The 21682-nt window shown below is 37.8% G+C and overlaps 1 protein-coding gene across 4 annotated transcripts in view; it reads right to left on the bottom strand.

Moving 5' to 3' along the window:
* LOC106055692 (ATP-binding cassette sub-family C member 5-like) overlaps window positions 1-21682 on the bottom strand; it is a 95730-nt gene continuing 74048 nt past the window's right edge. For all 4 annotated transcript variants that reach the window (XM_056012139.1, XM_056012142.1, XM_056012141.1 and 1 more), the window contains exons 24-33: window positions 21451-21580; window positions 20587-20869; window positions 19830-20016; window positions 18438-18530; window positions 17441-17627; window positions 16825-16984; window positions 16564-16642; window positions 6833-6946; window positions 6469-6633; window positions 1-5404 (exon numbers count right to left, since the gene is read on the bottom strand). In XM_056012139.1, coding sequence (XP_055868114.1) covers window positions 5303-5404; window positions 6469-6633; window positions 6833-6946; window positions 16564-16642; window positions 16825-16984; window positions 17441-17627; window positions 18438-18530; window positions 19830-20016; window positions 20587-20869; window positions 21451-21580 — 1500 coding nt within the window. In that variant the 3' untranslated portion in view covers window positions 1-5302. The remainder of the gene's footprint in view (window positions 5405-6468; window positions 6634-6832; window positions 6947-16563; window positions 16643-16824; window positions 16985-17440; window positions 17628-18437; window positions 18531-19829; window positions 20017-20586; window positions 20870-21450; window positions 21581-21682) is intronic.

The raw sequence follows: 21682 nt of genomic DNA, 5'->3' as shown, positions 1-21682 counted from the left end.
TTGTGTATTTAGATAACATGGGCTTAGAAACCTTTTTTTTTTTTTTTAAATTGCTTTTGCATAGCACTTCTTTCATGCTAGTAGCATGCTGAGTGCACAATGGTTCAATCTCTTTTGTGGACCTGGGAGGGAAGGGAGGGGGGTATCTGAGAGAAGGTTTCCTTGCTGCTCATCAAACACAACTCAGCTTGAGTCAGGTTTCAAGTTCAAGCTCCCTTCATAGGTAATAAAGCGTTTTAAACCACTCAGCAACATATCCAACAGTGCTGCAGACTTTCTGCTACCATTAAGCAGTTCCACAGATGATGAAGAGAGAGACGTACAACTAGCTTCACAACTTGAATATTACCAAAGATCAGCTGAATTAGCTATTTGGATGATCAGCTATGTGACCCTAGGTGTTATTTGTTGTGGATTACCCAAAAAGGGTTCACCTTATATACTGTATGAATAATTGTCACAGAATCATTTTAGATGCGCTTTTCTTAATGTCAACAAATGTCACAATCAACCTACTAATCATTTATACAAACAAAAGAAAGGGTACATATCGTAAATACAGTAAATGATTTAACATAAGTAATTTATTTTAATAGAAAGAAGATGTTTACCATTCCATAAGATCTAAATACATGATCATAAAAATGTCAAGTATTTATCAATGACCAGATAGAAGTTCATAAATCTTGATGAAAAAAAAATTTGTTCCTAGCATAAATGAACATTAAATCTTAAGCCTATCTGCATTTTATTATTAAATTTTGGATATTCTATACATACCTAATAAAAGAATCTGGCATTAAATTTCTGAGCAAAGGATATTTAGTAATCAACAAAATGTATCAACATGGAATGTCCCTAGCAAATATCTGTGCTAACAGACAATTAATGCTGTGGTCATGTGGTAGAGCATTTGACTATCAGGTTGTTTTTTTGTAGCTCATTCCTTATGAGTTGGTAAAGGTCATTTTGTCTCTACACTAGTGTGAACACACACACACACAAAATAAGTCTAAACTATGTTCTGGAAGCATGAAAAAAAATGAATGAGCAAACTTAAAAGTTTAGTATTGTTGTTGAGAATTGATGTCCACTCTCAAACTTTAGAAACATTTTGAAAAAAATTTTCTCATGTATATACTATTGCAGATGAACCTTGTGAGTAAGACTTCGTTTCATTCAATTTGTTTTAAATTTGAGGTTTGGATTTAGATTTGAATGCTGTAGCTACAATTTGCATGAAAAACTAGAAGTAGGCCTGCATAAAAGAAATTTACTTTATATTGATAGACCCTTACTCTCAGTACTTAAGACTTGAACAAAACATCATTGCTGTACACAATGAAAAAAAGACAACATAAAAAAAAACATCCTCAATAAATCAAGCAACTTTTGTAAAGACAGATCAGATCATTATAAAATAACAGCTGTTTCATTGTTTCAAAACATAAACCCAATAAGAGAAATAAAAGAAATAAAATAGAGTGAAAGAAACATAGATGCCAATTTTGGTTTTAACAGTTATATAGATTTATAAAAATCTCTCGAATACAAAAAGAGTGTAGCATTCTAGTTGCTGTTAATTACAAACCCTCAGTGATTTATGTTTGATGTACGATGATATTAATATATAAATGATATTTCTAAAAGTGAACAATGACCAACAATTAGTATGCAATACACATTGTGATATTGATTAATACCATTAGGAGTCAATACCTAACAAAGTTTGTTATCCCCCTTACAACTTGTCTAACATCTGAGCTAAGTAGCAAATGAAAAGCAAGACAAAAACCTTACAAACATTTGACTCATTTCTACATTAACATAAATTAGTACTGAGTTTGGGCTTTTCCTAACACAATCGTATTAATAAGTTACAGGATTTTTATCTTGATAAATGAGCTCTTTATCAGTGACTAGTAACTGTAAACAGATGGTTAAAAGAAAAAAATACAACACAAATTATAAATCAAAACGTAGTACATTTAAAAAAAATAAAAAGAATAGTTTATTCTTCAATAGAAACTATAATATGAGTTGCTATTAAGTTTTTCTTATATAACCAGCAAGATTTCTGTACTCTGTATGATAAGGAAAACATAAAATGCTTTATTTAGGAGGCTGGTTTCTAATTAAAAAGGAAAATAAAGTACTCCCCTTCTGACATTCTGATATAGGGGGAAGATCATCTGTTGTATGACCAACAGTTAATGAGGGTGTCATGTGGCCAGCACAATGACAAATCGGTTTACTTTACCCACCTATGGTCAGGTACACACTAGAGCTGGGTGGACTCAAGGGCACCCTTAAAATCCCTGTATTTGAATCACAGTCTTCACAGAGATTCAAACCCAGGACTCCTCAGTTCAGAAACCAAGCCCTTTACCACTCATCCACCATACATAGTTTATAAATAGATCTTTTTATACATCTTTCTTATTTCATTGAGGATAAATAAAATAAAAAAAAAACAAACTTTGTAGTCTATTCTTTTACAACATAGGAATCCATACTCTTCTCGCCACAAGACAAATACAAGCAAGTCTGACCCACAGCCATGGTGATCCAATAAATTAAACAGTTAAAAACAAATTTACAAATGCATTAAAATAATAGTTAAACAAGAAATAAATAGATAAATCTGTGGTAGTTTCATTAGTAATAACAACAACATTTAAGAATGACTGTGTAAAATAAGGGGTGAGTAAGGTATAAAAACAAGCTCGAACATCTTGTCAGATAATAGTTAAACTTGATCAGTTAAAAAGATACAAGAAGGGTCTAATGAACTGACCCAATAGTAGAAAGGTCTGACCAACTGCTCAAGTAGCAAGTGTGTATGAATAAATGACACAGATTGTAGACACATCTGGTTCAGATATAGCCTTCAATTTTCATTTTCCTCAGCTAAATTAATGAAATTAGATGTAACAATTTAACATAAAATAATTATAGTTCCTCTACAGGGCACAACAGAATAAGACAACATATGTTCTGGAAGAGGAATATGCCATTGTAAAGTGTCACCACAGAATGCTGTCCATGTCCCTCAAACCTGCATACTTGATCAAGAGGTCAGAACAACATATTGGCCTCAGAACATCACTTTAGATGACGAACTGTATGGAAAACTTTCTGCTATGAAGACCATTGTGCAGTTGATCTCAGATACAGAACTGCTCATTTAAACCCTCTTACTTGATAATGAGAAATGAAGAAAACAAATCAACAATCCTGCAATAGAAGCTATCTTTTCTCTATTCTGAACACATTTTATTTTTTATTTTAAATAAACTTCATGTAACAAATAAGTTGATAAATACTTGTCTTACATGTATCAAGTGGATTAGCAAAGACAGTCAAACAAAATTGGGTAAATTCTCATTCAATGAATTGTTCAAGTGAACAGAAAACTATTGAACTTGCTAGAAATTATTGCCAACATGTCATAGGCCACTTCAGAAACAACATGAACAAATGAAATAGGAAACTTTAAGGAAGTAGTTGTTTTTTTTAATTCGGAGGCTCTCTTGGAAGGTGAGGCCCTTGTGGCTGTTCAGCCTTGCATGGTCATAAGTCCAGCCTTTGAACAGTTCTCTAAGGTCTTGGACAACAGAAAGCAAGAAACAATTTTGAAAGCTTACAAAAGGGTGGAAAAAGCCAACAGAGTTAAAGTAGAGAAAGTGAAATAAACTTGGAAGAGATGTTATATTTTTTGAAGAAACATCTGTATTTTATAAGATAAGAGAAAGGTCATCAGTCAGCTAAAGACTTCAGGTGACAAGTGATAAACTAAGAAAGAGCTGCCATAAATTGATGGAGATCTGGTTATAGCCCAATGCTCACCAAGTGATACACAGGGTTACGTCAGGCTATCCCATTAACTAAATCTTTGGATTTCATCAAATATAATTTTGTAATATGCACACAGACACAAAAATATAAAAAAAATGGTTCCATTTATTTATACAGTTTCAAATGTACAAAAGGAAAAATGAATACAATGAAAATGGATTTCAAATAACAATGTACATAAAAAAAAATGAATATTCATGTTCACTTCATACTCTTTCTCCTATTACTTGGATATACATATTTTACATTTCAAGTGTTCCTTCAGAATCGAGGATTATTACATCCTAGTCCAAACCTCCCGCAGGACAGCAGGGGATGGCAATGGGCAAGGTTTGAACCCAGGACCACCAAGACAGCAGTCCAGAGCATATATCACATGACCCAATTAATAACCCAAATATAACTAATTGTTTTCCTTTCACTTTAGGGGAAAATGACTTACCTCCCTTGCCTACTGCTTAACAAAGTTTAGTAAATGTTAAAAAAACAACAGAAGAAGAAGAATGACTTGTATATGTCAATACAAAATGTTTTATTCCAGTTATCATAAATACAGGTGATCTATTCATTGGAATTTTTTTTAAAAAAAGATCAGTAGACAGTAGCCTTGAAGAAACGTACTCTCTTCATAGTCTATTACTAAAGATTAAGGATTACAAACCTATTTTTGAAAACCATTGCTGACTATTTTTGAAAATAGCCTCAAAAAGTAATTTACAACCACTGATAAAAGATAGAATTCAAGTGATCTAGGTTGTATTGCAACATATTGCTCACAGAGCTCAGAAAATGAAAAAAAAATAACATACTCATGTTTATAAATCAGAAAAGTAACAAAAAATAACTCTCATTGTTAATATACTACTGTATGGTTACACAGAATATAATGTTAAAATGTATTTGTTATTATAACTAGTTTATTATAAGATTATATTTTCTAAGCATTCAGAAATCCAGTCATTTTAGACTAATATAAATAGAAGTGTGATTTTTCATTTCCACAATGAAACAAAAGTTTGGCATCAACAAAATTGTGTACATTATTATACAAACAAACAGAATTAAGATTTCATTGGGATAAAAATCTCAGTGAAAACAACAACCAACAAGAGAAGGGTGCATGCTAAATAATTAGCACACAGTCAGATATCTTTACACGCATGTATTGTCAAAGATGACCATCTCAGAGTTAACCAGCTTGACTGCTACCATTAAGCAGTTCCACAGATGATGAAAAGAGAGACATCCCACTAGCTTCACAACTTGAATGTTACCAGTGATCAGCTGAATTAGCTATTTGGATGATCAGCTATGTGACCCTAGGTGTTATTTGTTGTAGATTATGTCCCAAAAAGAGCATGCCTTACATATTGTATGTATAATTGTCACAGAATCCCTTTAGATGAGCATTTCACGATGTCAACAAATGTCACAATCAACCTGTTTAACAGGAGACTGAAAGTGCTGAGCCAGATGCCTCAAACATGGCTCTAAATTTGGAATTGGCATTGGACAGTAGGTGTGAAGGAGAGTCAAATTCTTGGACCTGAAGAACAAGAAGTAGTAATATGTAGATTATACATGAAGATAAAAATTTAATTCATTTATAGTAAGGATGGTTAAATACTTTTGTTCACTGATTTCTTGGATTAGGTGCTATGGCTATTTTATCAAGGCTTTAGGCTTGGATTAAATTCCTGGAATCCATTTAGCTTAAGGATAAAACATGCAGTGGAGATGTTATCCAACCAAATGCCTGCAGAAAAAGTGTTTGAAATGCCCTTCCTGTTTTTCCTAACAAAATGTGTGTGTGTGTGTCCTAAGAAGAGGGGTAGAAATAGAAGTTGGCTTTCCCACTAAAGCAATGTTAGATAACTTAGTATATTTACAATGTAACTCACAAATACTCAAAACAAAAGCATTTGAAAACCCATGTAAAATATCTATATATCTTAATTTATGGAAATGGAGCACATTCGAAAGAAAAAAAGGAAAATACTGAGGATTGTTATTTTGTGATGTCACATATTTTAGAAATATTTAGAATATTCTTGTGTAAAGAGTTATACTTTTTGTATTTACATTTATTTCTAATTTACTGATAACAAAAAAATAGCCTACTATTATGAATTGTACTTAATATTAAACCATAACAATCAATATATAAAAATAATTTAAAAGATAATAAAAAAGAAGGGGTGAACTAACAACTTCACATTTTCAACTACATATCTTAATAATGTAGAAGTTATTTTGATTTTTCAATGTTTTGTTTAAAGTTTCAACTTGATCAGAGAATGGGTGTGGGAGAAATAGCATGCACAATTATCTAAGGGGATAAAACCCCACATATTAGCCATATCTGTGAATATTTAAGTATTAATTTCCATTGTCAATATCAAACAAAATAATTTACAACCAGTAATTAATTGACTAAGTGGTAAATTTGTTTTTTATTGATTGGTGTATTCTCTTAGTCAATGAACAATTGTGCAAAGTTTCAACTTGATCAAAGAATGGGTGTGAGAGAAATAACGTGTGGAAAATTTGTACCAGACAGACAGATTGAGTTAATTGAAGCGTTGTAAAAAATGTGTGAAAACACTTTACCATTCCTTCCTCTAGCACCAATATTTTATCACATTCTAGAACTGTCTTCAGTCTATGAGCTATGATCAACATAGTACAGTTCTTACAAGCTTCTTGAAGAGTTTTCTTAACTAGAGTATCTGTTTCAGAATCAATGGATGCTGTTGCCTCATCTAGTACTAAGATCTATTAGTTGTAATGCAAACAGAAACAAAAAAAAATATATATGAAGCTGTAGAATTGAAAAAACAAAAACTAATTTATAAGTAATTACTAATATAAATTTCTTGTAGTTTTTATTGAATTAATATATTATTAATTTAATTATTAGTAGTATAAATTATTACAAGGTAAACATGACAAAAATAATGATTAAATAGATTACTTTGCTTTTTCTAAGAAGAACTCTTGCCATACAAATGAGCTGCTTTTCTCCAGCTGAAAAATTATCTCCATTTTCTGATACAGGTGTATCCAATTGATGATCTAGAGTTTTGATCTGAAAATTATAGATGTTGATTGAAAACAACATTTTTTTAGTCAAATTTAGACGAACATTTTTATAAACCACTGCCATTGACATTATTATAATTTCTAGCACTGTCAATGTCTTTGTATTTATATATATATATATATATACATACATATATATATATATATATATATATATATATATATATATATATATATATGGCTTCTTCTGTCATGGAGACAATGGATGCTCCTAGATGAATCACGTCAGAATCTGGTGTGACTAATCAAGCTGATTCTGGAGCGACAAAGTTTGCTATAGTTCATGCATGTGAATACATATGTTTTAGGACTAATAGACAGGTCAGCTTTCTTTTTCTTGACTAAGGCCATTTCATTTCTTTTGGCAATGTTTGTACCTGCATGCATAGTCATGTCTATGCTTTCCCATCTTGTGGTATTTCCTCTCTCATACTTTTATTGATGCTTGTAGTTCTCAAATCTTGCTTGCCTTGCAGATATCTCTGTGGAGCTAGCCTGCACAAGCTTAGCTTAGAGGATGTCCTTAAGAATTCTTTTATCTGGCATGATGTGTGAGCCAACCTAATCTTCACTGTGTCAAAAGAGCATAGATACAGTGTGTATTGGCCAATTTCAAAGTATTCTAATTGGAGACATGATCCTTCCAGGAGATGCACATTATGCATTGCAGGCAGTGGAAGTAGTTATATAGTTTCTGCTAATGTCAATGGCATAGTTTTAGTTTCTAGCACTGTCAGTCCAGTTATTGATGCTGAAATACAGGGCTAATTTAGCTCCAATAACCCTTAGAAGAGAGTATCTGAGCTTTCTAATCAAATTACAAGGTACAAATGCGTAGATTATGGTATTAGCACCAATGTTTATTAAGTGCACATTATTTGAACGCACTTTCTTTGTTGCCTTGCTGCTTGTAGGCTTATGGAGTGATTTTGGTATGCTGGTGTAACGTTTGTTGAGATTCTTCTGTGTTCCCCTGTTTAGGGTGAGTATCTAAGGCATGACTGCATTTCGCAGTTGTTTCGATGCCATAGTATACTAGACCTTTTGTTAGTTTGTCTTTACTATTTGTTTCTACAGGGAGTTAGTTATGGGATTATCAAGATTTACATTGGAGTTTGTTATCGGCAGTGTGACAGTGTTGAATGTGTGGCGTTGTGGGATAGCAAGGTGCAGAACTATTGTTTAATTGCTATAACCACAATATTCGAATATTTTAGATTCAATGTCATTACTCCATCAGTTGTCATTATTAATTATATTCATGTCATTAAACAGTTACATTGTTAACATTGAGTCAATTATTTATTGTAAGCACGAAGGTGCCTGTTGAATGTCAGGGGCCCGGGCAAACGAGCTAAGGCCTTAACATAACCCTGACACAAATGAGTAGATGAAAATCTGCCAGCTATAAAATTAGTAGATGGATTCAGTTATTTATGAATCATGCCAATAGATTTATTAACAAAACTTGCTTCCCTACCAAAAGATAAAATATTGTTACGATTCTCTTCTACTCCGGCCTTCTATAAACACTGCTAAACACAACACAACACATCAACACATCAAGAACCTGCCAACAAGAGCTCCACAATAATCTGGTACTTTAATAATGAGTGAATAAGTAGAAGACAGCCAATACGACACAATTGGCAACACAATAAGCTACTACGAATGTTAAACTGTACATCACCGTATACAACTCTACTGTCTCTATTTCTTCCTAGACTCGTACATAACACTTGAGGACTCCACAAGGACCGACTTCATGGCCAACTCACAGTCCTGGTCTCAACGCTCTCTGGTCTTGAACTCCGCTTTCTTACACACTGTGTCACTCGTACCGCAGGCTTTCGATCACATGACCATAACATTGGTCATATTTGTCATCGTAGTACTGTCCCTTGTCCATGGCCCCGCTGACCTGAGTGATTCACGGGTGTGTCAGCTGAGCCTATAGTTAACCCTTTTGCGCCGCCAATAGGGTCGTAACACTGCCCCCTTCTCAGATTTGTCCGTCCCGGACAAAATCTATCACACGACATGGGCAGTGGAGGTGAATCGATGCAGGAGGAGGTCTATCGGTGGGGGCGACAATGGGCTTATATTGCCATCTCGATGGAGCCATCTGCGTTGTATTCGGCGTATGTCTCTTTCTCCTACTCCAGGTGACCTTCACCTGGCTGCACTGACGTCGTGGTTGCATCGCCATGCACTTTGGACTGAGCAAACGTCGCCTTCTTCGGTCGCTCACTTCTGAGGGCAGCCACTTAACACACGGGGAGGGATAGGATGTCAGGACTGGGGTCACCAAGATCGCTGGCCTATCAGGTTGTTTCATAGGGTTTTCAAGAGACGGGTTTTTGGGAATGGGTGTCAGGTCCACAGGAGGAGAGATAGTGGCACACATCATCTTCAGGCTTGTCCGGAGGGCAAACTAGCGGAGCAAGTTGGCAGCACTCTACTTGCGAAGGACCCTCATCTTCAGCATCAGGCTCCAGTTCACTTACATGACCATCACCAGGTCTCGTCAGCTGGACAAACGTCTGTTGGGTGCAGACCTTGCCGATGGGTTTCTTGGAGTTGGCGTTCTCCCTGCAAAGCTCGACACACAAAGTTCTCGCCAAACATCTGAGTGCAGCCATCAGGATTCGGGTCCCTCTCATCAGCACTGACAGATTGACAGATGTCTTTAACGTCCCCAGCTACAGGCTTGATGTAAGACACAACGTTGTCTGGTTCTGTCTGGCTGACGGAGGCGCTCATTTCTGCAGCAAAAGCGACGGCTAACTACACACGCCACTACCCCCATCTGTGCCACCACCTTAGATCTGTCCGTCCCGGGCAGATCCAGCTTCACCATGGTACTTGTTGAGTCTGTCGATGTGGACGACCTTCAGTTTGGATCTTGGGCTCTTCTGTATTCGATACACGACATCGTTGATTCTTTTTATCACGCGGTAGGGTCCTTCCCAGTCTGTTTGAAGCTTTGGGGACTTGCCTTTTCGTCTTTGTGGGTTGTACAGCCACACCAGATCGTTCTCATGAAACCCAGCGGCATTGGCCCGTTTGTCGTACCTTGTCTTCATCTGGTCACTGTTGATCTTGATGTTTCTGCGGGCTAGAGCGTGAGTTTTCTCCATCCGTTTTCGGAGATTTGCGACATAGTCTGTCGAAGAGGCTGGCACATCTCCCGGGATCCCGAATAGCAAGTCACAAGGTAGTTGCAGCTCTCGGCCGAACAACATCTTTGCTGGGGTGTAACCGGTGGTGCTGTGAATCGATCCTCTATATGCCATAAGGAACATTGGGATATAGGTGTCCCAGTCCTCTTGACGTTCATCGACGACTTTCGACAGATGTTGTTCCAATGTTCGGTTAAATCGTTCCACCATTCCATCTGACTGGGGGTGAAGAGGGGTTGTGCGTGTCTTTTCGATGCCGAGTACCTGGCACATCTCTTGAAAGATCTTGGATTCGAAGTTTCGACCTTGGTCGGAGTGTAACTCCCTGGGAGGACCGAATCGGCTAATCCAATTCTCCACAAGTGTTTCCGCTATGGTGGTGGCTTCTTGGTTTGGTATCGCATACGCTTCAGGCCACTTAGTAAAATAGTCTATCACTACTAGAACGTACTTGTTTCCTCTCTGGGATTCAGGAAATGGTCCGGCTACATCGAGCGCTATTCTTTCAAAGGGGTTACCGACGTTGTATTGCTGCATACGTCCCCTCGTTCTCCTGTGCGGGCCCTTTGCTGCCGAACATGCGTCGCATCTTCGGCACCATTCTTCTACATCATCCCGGTAGCCGAACCAGTAAAACCGCTGGCGTACTTTTTCAAAGGTCTTGTTGACACCTAAATGTGACCCACTGGAATTATTATGGATTTCTTGCAGCACCTCAGCAACTCTCACTTTAGGCAACAACAGCTGTAAGCGATTGCATGTCCCATCTGCCGTTTCCCAGACCCTCTTGAGAACTCCATTGTCGATTGCCAGTGAGTCCCATTGTGCCCAATATGCCTTGGTAGCAGCTCCTTTATCAGAAAGGTGATGCCATTCTGGTCTTTGTCCGTCTTCCTTCATAAGCAGAATGGGAGCCAGGTCCTCATCTTTTAACTGGTCTTCTCGGATTCTTTCGTCGGACCATGACCCGGAAGCTTGTACCCCAAGATGTCGACAATCAACGATAACTTCCTTTTCTTCAACCTTGCTGCAGTGTTTACATTCCATTCTGCAAGGTCGTCGAGACAGCGCGTCAGCATTCTGGTGAGTTTGTCCTTTTCGGTGTTGTGTCTCGAAGTCATAGGTTTGCAAACGTTCAATCCACCTGGCGACTTGTCCTTCAGGGCTTTTAAATGACAACAGCCATTGTAGAGCAGCGTGGTCTGTCCTAAGGATAAATTTTTGCCCATATAAGTATTTGTGAAAATGTTGTATGGCATCCACAACTGCCAGTAGCTCACGTCTTGTGACACAGTAGTTTCTCTCGGCTTTGGACAAGCTCCGACTAAAGTACGCTATGACTCTCTCAGTTCCATCTACCTTTTGGGATAAGACAGCACCTATTCCGGTATTGCTCGCATCAGTGTCAAGTACGAACGTCTCTGCTGGTATCGGGTAGGCCAGAATGGGCGATGAAACAAGAGCCTTTTTAAGTCTCTCAAAGGCCTCATGACATTCCGTTGTCCAAATAAACGGCCGCTTCGGTTCTGTCAATTGATGAAGGGCACTACAGAGGCTAGAGAAATTAGGCACAAAACGTCTGTAATACGTGCAGAGTCCAAGAAAGCTTCTTAACTCCTGGATATTAGCGGGGATCGGCCATCCATTTACGGCTTCAACTTTATCCGGGTCTGTGCTGACTCCCTCCTTTGACACGATGTGCCCAAGGTACTTGACAGTCCTTCTGAACAAGGAGCACTTCTTTGGATTCAATTTCATTCCAGCGTTTCTAATTCGTTCAAACACTTCCTTCAGGTTTGCAATATGTTCCTCGAAGGTTCTGCCTATGACGATAATGTCATCTAAGTAAACAAGACACGTGGTCCAGTTGAGTCCTCTTAGCACATGCTCCATTAGTCTTTCAAAGGTGGCTGGGGCGTTACAGAGGCCAAAAGGCATCACGGTGAATTGCCAGAGACCATTACCAGCAGAGAAGGCTGTTTTATCTCTGTCCTCGGGGTGTAGTCCCACTTGCCAGTAACCGCTCTTTAGGTCAAGGGTGGAAAAGATCTGTGACCCAGCAAGTGTGTCCAATGTGTCGTCAATCCTAGGAAGCGGATAGCTGTCCTTGTGTGTGGCGTCATTTAGTAATCTATAGTCGACACAAAATCGAGTGGATCCATCTTTCTTCTTTACCAAGACTATGGGTGAACACCACGGACTGTTGGATGGTTCAACAACCCCTTGCTGCCTCATTCGTTCTATCATGTCCATAGCTTCTTGATGTTTTGCTAGCGGCAGGCGACGTGGTTGCTGTCGGATGGGCCTAGTGTTTCCTGTGTCTATTCGATGCTGGATCAGGTTTGTTCGCCCAACGTCCATTTCATCAGATGGCAATATGTCAGAGAACTCTCTTAGGAATCGTTCTGCTTTGGTGTACTGTTCTTTTGACAAGATCGTTTTGGCTTCTGCCAGAAGTCTAGTAACCTGGGGTTCACTGGGCTTGAGTATTCCGTCGGGATTTTCACTGCTGCAGTTTCTTATCATCTCTAGAGCATGGCAACCAGCGATGAGGCTTCCTTCCCGTAAATGTTTCTCCTCTGTGCCGAGGTTCATAATTCTTACGGGTACCTTTTGGTCTTTCCCAATCGTGACTAGTGTCTTTCCTACTGCTATCCCGTTATAGTTGGTGTTCAAGCTTTCTACCAGCGCGGTTTTTCTCGTGGGATAGTCGTCCTCAATCTTCCCCCAAATGATCATTTCCGACTTAGCAGGCAAGGTTGTATTTTCCACCAACGTAACCCTTCTGGCTCGGCCATCTTCTTCATTTTCGTCGCCAAGCAAGGGTACTTCGAGGTCCCCACATTGTAAAGTGCCTCCGCCGATATTCAAAGAAAAGCCATATTTCAGCATGAAGTCGAGTCCTATTATGCAGTCATCTGTGACGTCAGCAATCAGGAATTCGTGTTTGAACGACTGATTTCCGATCTCGACTGTTATGTCGATCAGGCCTTTTATGGGCATCAGTTCTCCACTGGCTGTTTTCAACGAGTAGGCCCTAACTGGCGTTTTCTTGCTATTGTCCACTTTATCCGTCCGGATGACTGATCGTGAGGCACCAGTATCAAGGAGGAAGTGATAGTTTTGACATCCAATTTTCCCGATGACCTTTAGACTCTTACTTTGCCCTAGCACGGCGACCGGGATGATGGTTGCAGGGGCTCTCATTCTCTGTGTCGCCGGGTTCCGCCCCTTGAAGCCGGCGCGTGCTAGTTTCTTTCCCTGGTAGCCCCGAGAATTTGGTCGTGCATACCTTTCTGATCTGTAATGGGTTCCAGTTTGCGCAAATCTTCTAGTGCAGCTTCTTTGTATATGACCGAGTTCACCACAATTCCAGCATCGTACAGGAACCCTAGGTTGACTTTCTGGTACTTGGTTTGTTCGTCGTTCATCTATTGCCTCTGTCACCCTTCTCACAAGTTGTGTAAATTCTTCCTCTTTGACTTCTAACCTTCGGCCTTGATGAGTGCTCCCTGATGCGTCTTTGGCGGCTTCATATGAGAGAGCATATACGAGGGCTTCACTGGCCTTACGTTTACCACTAACTCTGGTGGCTTTCTTTAACTCGGGGTCTCGAAGGGCATCAATGAAAGCGTCTGTAATAATGACTTCCAGAAAATCTTGTGCGGCGGTTGGGTAGGCCAGATGTGCGAGGCGTTCAATGTCTGTCTCTAGTTCCTGTAGTGTTTCATCGGGGCGCTGTTGTCTGGTCTTTAGTTGCACACGATATACTTCTTGCAGATGTTCATCCCCGTATCGGAGTTCCATAGCCTGGACTAGGGCGGCGAAGTCTTGCTGGTTCGGTAGAGACTGTAGCAATTCGGAGGCTTTTCCTCTTAGGGATAACACAAGGGCTGTTGCTTTCTCCTCCTCACTAATCCATTTGTTAACTTTGGCTGCTGCGTCAAATTGCTTCTTGTATACTGACCAGGACACGGAACCATCAAATACGGGGGGCTTCATTTTCCCGGAGACTTCAGGTACAAATGACGTCATATCTGCTTCTGGTACATTTGTGTGCTTGCGTTGGACTTGTATCTTCATTTCGTCGATGGCCTTCTCCACTGCGTCGACCCTCTGATTCATCTGCTCGTCAATGTTGGTGATTCTCTCCTCCACAGCATGTATGCGTTGGTTCATTGCCAATAACTCCGTTTTGATTCCCGAGTCCATCGTGTCTATCTTGGTGTCCATGGCATCTATCTTGTAATTGATCTGTTCCAGCAAGTCCGGTTCGACCTCAAAAAGATATGTGTCCGGATCTTCTTTTTCCTTCACCAGTTCTTCCCGAAGGCGTGCTTGTAAGGTTTCTTTGTTGCCGCTCGTCTTCAGGCCTCGATCACGGAGCTCTTCCTTCAGTTCCTTCACACGGAGTTGGTCTAACGTTTTCATAGTAGCCATAGCGGATCCGTTCTTATCCGAAACGATTCAGATCCCACTTCTGACACCAGTGTTACGATTCTCTTCTACTCCGGCCTTCTATAAACACTGCTAAACACAACACAACACATCAACACATCAAGAACCTGCCAACAAGAGCTCCCCAATAATCTGGTACTTTAATAATGAGTGAATAAGTAGAAGACAGCCAATACGACACAATTGGCAACACAATAAGCTACTACGAATGTTAAACTGTACATCACCGTATACAGCTCTACTGTCTCTATTTCTTCCTAGACTCGTACATAACACTTGAGGACTCCACAAGGACCGACTTCATGGCCAACTCACAGTCCTGGTCTCAACGCTCTCTGGTCTTGAACTCCGCTTTCTTACACACTGTGTCACTCGTACCGCAGGCTTTCGATCACATGACCATAACATTGGTCATATTTGTCATCGTAGTACTGTCCCTTGTCCATGGCCCCGCTGACCTGAGTGATTCACGGGTGTGTCAGCTGAGCCTATAGTTAACCCTTTTGCGCCGCCAATAGGGTCGTAACAATATCTAATATATATATAGTTCGTCCATTGTGGTTCGATGATGACCACTTTGTCATCCAGGGGGCTGAGGGCTTTGCACTGGGGTTTTTATGCCTCCTCATGTGGCTGGTGAGACCTATGTGAGCCCGGAATGTTCGGCCGCACACTGGGCAGGTTATTCCAGCTGGAGCTAGTGTCGTTTGTCTTGATTTTCTTTTCTGGCGTTTTTCTTCTGCCAGCGTTGTTCTTTTTTCCTCAGCGCGACGCCATGATGCTCTGTCAAGTGCCTCTGTCTCCCAGGTGCCTGGGTCTATGCTGAACGCCTTCAGAGAAGCTTTGAGGGTGTCCCTGAAGCGCTTTCTTTGACCACCTTGTGAGCGCTTTCCTTCGCTTAGTTGGCCATACAAGAGTCATTTAGGGATGCGGTAGTCTTCCATTCTGTAGACGTGACCTGCCCATCACAGCTGGGACTGCATCAGGATTGTGTGGATGCTTTGCAGACCCGCTCTTTGAAGGACTTGAGGATCTGGTATTTTGTCTTGCCATTTGATATTTAGTATTTTTCTCAGACATGTCATGTGGAAGTGGTTTAGTTTCTTTGCATGTTTACTGTACACCACCTCTGTTCCAGACATTTGTAGACAGTCTGCCATAGGATGCACTGGCCTTGGCAATATGCAGGTCGATTTCTTTATCGATTTTTCCATTTCTGGAGAGTGTGCTGCCAAGATATGTGAATTTGTACACTGCGTTTATATCCTGTCCATTTATAGTGATGCTTGGATCCGAGTAGGCTTTCCCAGGAGCAGGTAGATATAAGACTTCAGTCTCGTTCGTACTGATGGTAAGGCCAAAAGCTGAGCATGCTCTTGAGAAGTCACTGACGATGCTCTGCAGATCATTTTCAGAGCAGGCATTTAGGGCACAGTCGTCAGCAAATAGCAAGTCTCTGATTACTGCTGCATTTGTTTTTGATTTTGCTTTAAGCCGCCTCAGGTTGAATAGGTCACCATCAAATCTGTATGATATATTTATCCCGTTGTTTTCTCTATTTGTGAATGCATCTGTCAGCATAGCGGAGAACATGATACTGAACAGTGTAGGTGCTAGGACACAGCCTTGTTTTACCCCATTTGATACTTTGAAGGGCTCTGATGATTCTCCACTTTCTTGAACACAAGCCTTCATGCCATCATGAAATAGTCTCACCATGGATATGAATTTTTGTGGACTTTACCCTTGGCACAATTCCACAGCTTGAAATGAGTATATCTTAATGTCACAAAAATATTTATAGAAAACAAATGAACTATGGAGACTACAGTTTGGAAAATGATATTTGTTTTGTCATCACCATTACTGCCAAAAGAAGTGATAGTTGAGCTTCCAAGACATGAACAATAGTTTACAAAAACAATGACTTCATTCCATTGACTAAATAATTTAAAGTACTCACCAAACTAGCCATATAATATTTATTTAGAACTTGCCAGATTTCATCATCAGAATATTTTTGAAATGGATCAAGGTTAGACCTAAAGTAGAGGTAGAAAAAAAAAAGAATTTAATTCAAGAAGAAATTAATGATTGCCAGAAGAAAGTCATGCATCTTCCATCTAAACAATCTTTTTTCAAATGGCATGAACTACTTCAGCTTAACTAGTTTGAATGAAGGCATTTATTATTGAGCTTTTTTTTTTCACATGGCATGCCTGACCTTATTGTTCCAGTGAATAAGACTGGATCCTGTGGAATGATGGACAACCTTGACCTTAGATCATTTAGGGGAATTTTGGATATGTCCACATCATCTATAAATATCTGACCAGACTCCAGCTCAACTAATCTAAACAAGGCAGCAGCCAATGATGACTTCCCTAAAATCACAAAAAGTAAATTGTTATTTGAATAAATAAGTTGCACAATTCAGTATAAAATCAGAAAAAATATTTAAAAAAAAACATGAGGTAAATAACTAATATTTTAAATAGGATAGGCCTACTAAACAGAGTGATAAGCAGAAAATTGAAAAAACAATTGAAAATATTTAACCAACAAATAATGAATTAAGGGTATAAACAAATCTGCTTACAACAAAACTGCACTTATAGGAGCAATATAATTTAAAAAAAAAATTGAATATCTATATCTATCTATATATATACATATTTATTAAAAATTCATTCAAAATACTTCTTTTGCTGTTGAAAGATTACTATCAACTTATTATAAAATTATAGTGAACATGTTATAAGCCACTTTAGAAGCAACTTTTAAAGATAAAATAAGACACTTTATTGAAGTACATATTCTAAGCTTACTAGACTACATACCTGCTCCAGTTTTTCCCACAATGCCAATTTTTTCATTAGCCTCAACTTGAAATGTAACACCTTTCAGAGCCAACGTGGGATTGTTGTGGTAGCGAAGTTTGATGTTATTGAAGTTCACAGAACCAGCTCTAGGCCAGTTTGAGATATTTTGTTGGTCACTTTCTTTTGTCTGCTCTATATTTTTGGTCTGGTCCGAACAAGACAGTAAAATTGATAATGAACAAATGACAAGTATTAGTTTGAATGTAATCATCTCATCTGTTTCTGTTTCTTTGGCCAACAGTTAATGAGCTAGGTGTCATGTGACCAGCACAAGGACCAACCACATTTACTTTTCACAACTAAGGTCAGGTACCCATTAGAGTTGGAAAGACTGAGGGGTGCCCTAAATATCTCAAAATTCAAAATCCTAGTCTTCACTGAGATAAAAAACTAGGCCCCCAGGTTCGGAAGCCAAGTGCTTAACTACTCAGCCCACCCTAGTTTGAATGTAAGCAAGGATTGAAAAAAACAACTCTTAAAGCCTTTAACTTATGTCATGGACTTGTATTAAGTTGGAACTGACATTCAGTGACTTCAAAAGAGATTGCAGTAGAAAGCAAGACTTCTAGAAAGTCAGGCAGACACTAAAGTAAAAAGAAGGGAAAGATGAATAACCAATGTAGCGACCATCTTCTTTGTCAGCTGGTAGGAAGGGGAATAGTTTGTGAGTATAAGGTTAGTGAATGCTTAATAAACAGTAGAAGCAGTGAAGAGATATTGGCTGGTTATAGGATATTCAGTTGAAACATCTCACTATTCCAATAAAAAAAAATACAACAACCAATAAAAGAATCTTGCCTGATCAATGGCCATGAAAAAAATGTCATAAAAATTAGAAGTTTGAATCACCAGGTGAGTCAGTGCTTAACATGTAAGAACAGAACATTTTATTTTGATAGGAATAAGGAAAAAATACACTTGTTGACTATCAGGTTCTAATCCTTCAATAACTTACTTCATTAATATCTTTCAAGATTCTATGTACAGAATTAAATCTTGCTTCAGTTTCAACAGTTAATCTTGCTGTGTACTGGAACAGACCAGACAACTGAAACAAAATATTAATAAATGAATAAGATATATTAGATATATAGATAAGATATATTAGATATATAGATAAGATATATCAGATATATAGATAAGATACATTTGACCTAATTCTTTCAATACATAAAATTATAAAGCAGTTGTTATTGATGATTCATACTCTTTAATTCTTATTGTATATTTTGTTATTGTTGATGTTTGAGAAGAGAACAGGTTTACATGAATCAAGTAGAAACCCCCAAAATCTTGGTAAGTTTCAATCTCAAATTGGCTTAATATAACTACATATCTCACCACATAACCATATTACTTCAAACAAAAAGATGATTACATCCTACAGTATCCATGTGTTAATCTGGTGCCATTAGAGCACGGAATGGTTTGCCTGAATCAGGAAACCAACGACTTAGCAGAGTTTATGTCTGTAATGAACATGCCTAGCTGGATTTGCACATGGATTTGCATAGATAGTAATGATCTTTTTTTAAGGAACATCTGTAGGTTATAAAATAAGATAAGACTGTCTGTAATTTATAAGATCAGTAAAAAAAAAAAAGGGCTGTGACATTCAAGTTTTGTTAGAAATATGAAAACATTTTCTTTTTGAGGAGTGTACATGTTTCTCGTAAGATAATGCAAATAGTTTGTGTAGATGATATGATTAAATGTGAGCGAATTTCTGTATTTAAGTGATTAAAATTCTTTTGTCTGAATTAAAAGACTCCGACTGTGACATAATCAGCTAATAGCTGGCAGGCAAAACATAACAGAAGTTCTTAATAGAGTTGTTATTACTTATTAGAAACCATGTAGTAGCTTATTGTCATTTAAAACTATGTCAATTTTGAATATTGCTTCTTCTTTATGTAATTTCCCCTTCTAAAAAGCAGGCTTCTCTATATAAGTATGCCAGATACTTTATAAAATGATTATTGTTTAATCAAGATGATCTATATAAAGATATATATCAAGATGATCTATATAAAGATATATATCAAGATGATCTATATAAAGATATATATCAAGATGATCTATATAAAGATATATATCAAGATGATCTATATAAAGATATATATCAAGATGATCTAGTTTAAAAACTATGTTACATGATACATAGTAAAGACAACAACAAAATAAAAAAAAAAAAAAAAAAAAAAACATGGCTACTTACATTGAAAAAGTTTAGAAAAAAAAAATATGGGGGTGAGCCATAGTTTTAATTGAATAAATGAGGGTCACTAAGGCCTAAATATTTTTATAGCTTAAAAAATTGTAAATAGATGTACAACAGATGTATTACCTGCAAAGCAAAAGACAGAGCAAGACCTGCCAGGGATGGATTCAGATGATCATAGCCAAGCAGAACAAGTAAACCAGTCATGAAGGCAACCCCAGCAGATACCAAGTCCAGTCTCAAAGCCAGCCAACGATTGGAGGAGTAAAATAGTAATACTGCTACAGAATTGATGTTTAGAAGCTGACAATGTCTGAAGATAAGGAAATGTTTAAAACATTTTTTTTCATGTCAAAAGCCATGAGTCACATTACATCATTACCAATTGGGGATATTAACAAAGGTAAAGTAAACATCTATTACTGTCATTTGTTTAAATTATTTAAAGACTTATTCATCACTTGAGAGTGTCTGAGAAGCTGATCATGTGTGTGGACTAGCATAAGTATTACAAGGTCTTAGTTGGAGCACAACATTGGTCACAACAATTCCAAATGTCTTTACAGTCCCACTCATATGTCATATTGGAATTGGATGGACTCAGGGGTGTTCTAAAGTTCCTGAAGTTCAAAATCCTAGTCTTCAATGGGATTTGTAGCTGAGATCCCCATGTTCAGAAGCTAAGCTCTTTACCACTTGGCCTCTATGCCCTTATATTAAAAACATTCTCAAAACTTAAGGAACAAGATGCCATGTGTCATCATATGCCAAAACAGAAGAAAGAAACGGCAGTTAGTTGTTTTTCAGTGTTTTCCCTTAAATAGTTAAATTATGTACAATTAAAAAAAAGTTCATATAAAAGAATACTTTAAGATTTACTTACTTTTCAACAAAGACATTGGTCATACGAAAGGCATAAATACAAGCCAACCCTTGTACAGAGACAGCCATATGACTGATGACAGGTGACCTGGTTACATTGTCAAGACACTTCAGTTCACAGACACAGATGTGGAAAATTTTCATCAAGATGAAAAACAAGAAACCCAGAGGAACAACAGAGAGAAGGAACCATGGCGACACATATCCAATAATAGCCAGTGCTGCCAGAACTTGTAGGACGTTGCTTAAAAATATCTCCACATTTAATGGTAGGCGGATATCAACTGAAAGTATAAAAGAGTTCAGTGGTATTTGTGCCTCCATAGGGCAGTGCACTGGTAGCTTAAGATGTGTTTACTAGATAGTTTTTATAAATGTCTGTATTGTGAATGTTGACAAAAACTCTTGGTAATCATTTGTTCAAGACAGTAAAATTACCAGATCAAATTATACATAATTTAAAAGTGTAAAACAAAAATAACAAAAACAACATTATTTGAAAATAAATTATAATATTGTTGATAACTTATTAAGGTGATTTTAGATTTTAAGCTAAGCCTAAAAAAATAATTTAAAGAGCACCAATTATAATAAAAGTCACTTTTTGATTTCTTGTAAAAAAAACATCTGCTTCAAAGCCACTGAAATATCTCTTATGTCTTTCTTTTATTGAAGAAAAAAATTCTTTAAATCAAGTTTTATAAGCCATGCACTAAGGGTTGAAAATAAGGTGAAAACCTAAAACATCAACTTACTTTCAGCTACATCAAAACTAAAACATCATTGACCTCTTTTCATCTACCTCAAAACTGAAAATCAATGACCTACTTTCATCTACATCAAATGTAAAACATCATTGACCTACTTTCATCTAAGTCAGCAGAAAACCTGTTGATAATTCTTCCCAAGGGTGTGCTATCAAAAAAGGACATGGAACACTTGAGAACACTCTTAAAACCAGAATCATGTAGATGAGTTGCAGCTCTAAGTGAGGCCTGTAAGACAAGCAAAGTTCTTGTTAGTCTGTTAGCATTTACCTGACTTTCTGTTGCATCCAATTAGTGGTTCCAACAACAACAAAAATAAATAAAAAATCA

Source organism: Biomphalaria glabrata, chromosome 15 (genome assembly GCF_947242115.1).
Source record: "Biomphalaria glabrata chromosome 15, xgBioGlab47.1, whole genome shotgun sequence".
Classification (NCBI taxonomy): domain Eukaryota; kingdom Metazoa; phylum Mollusca; class Gastropoda; family Planorbidae; genus Biomphalaria; species Biomphalaria glabrata.
Note: the sequence above shows the minus strand (reverse complement) of the source record. Positions and strands in the feature narration are given on the sequence as shown.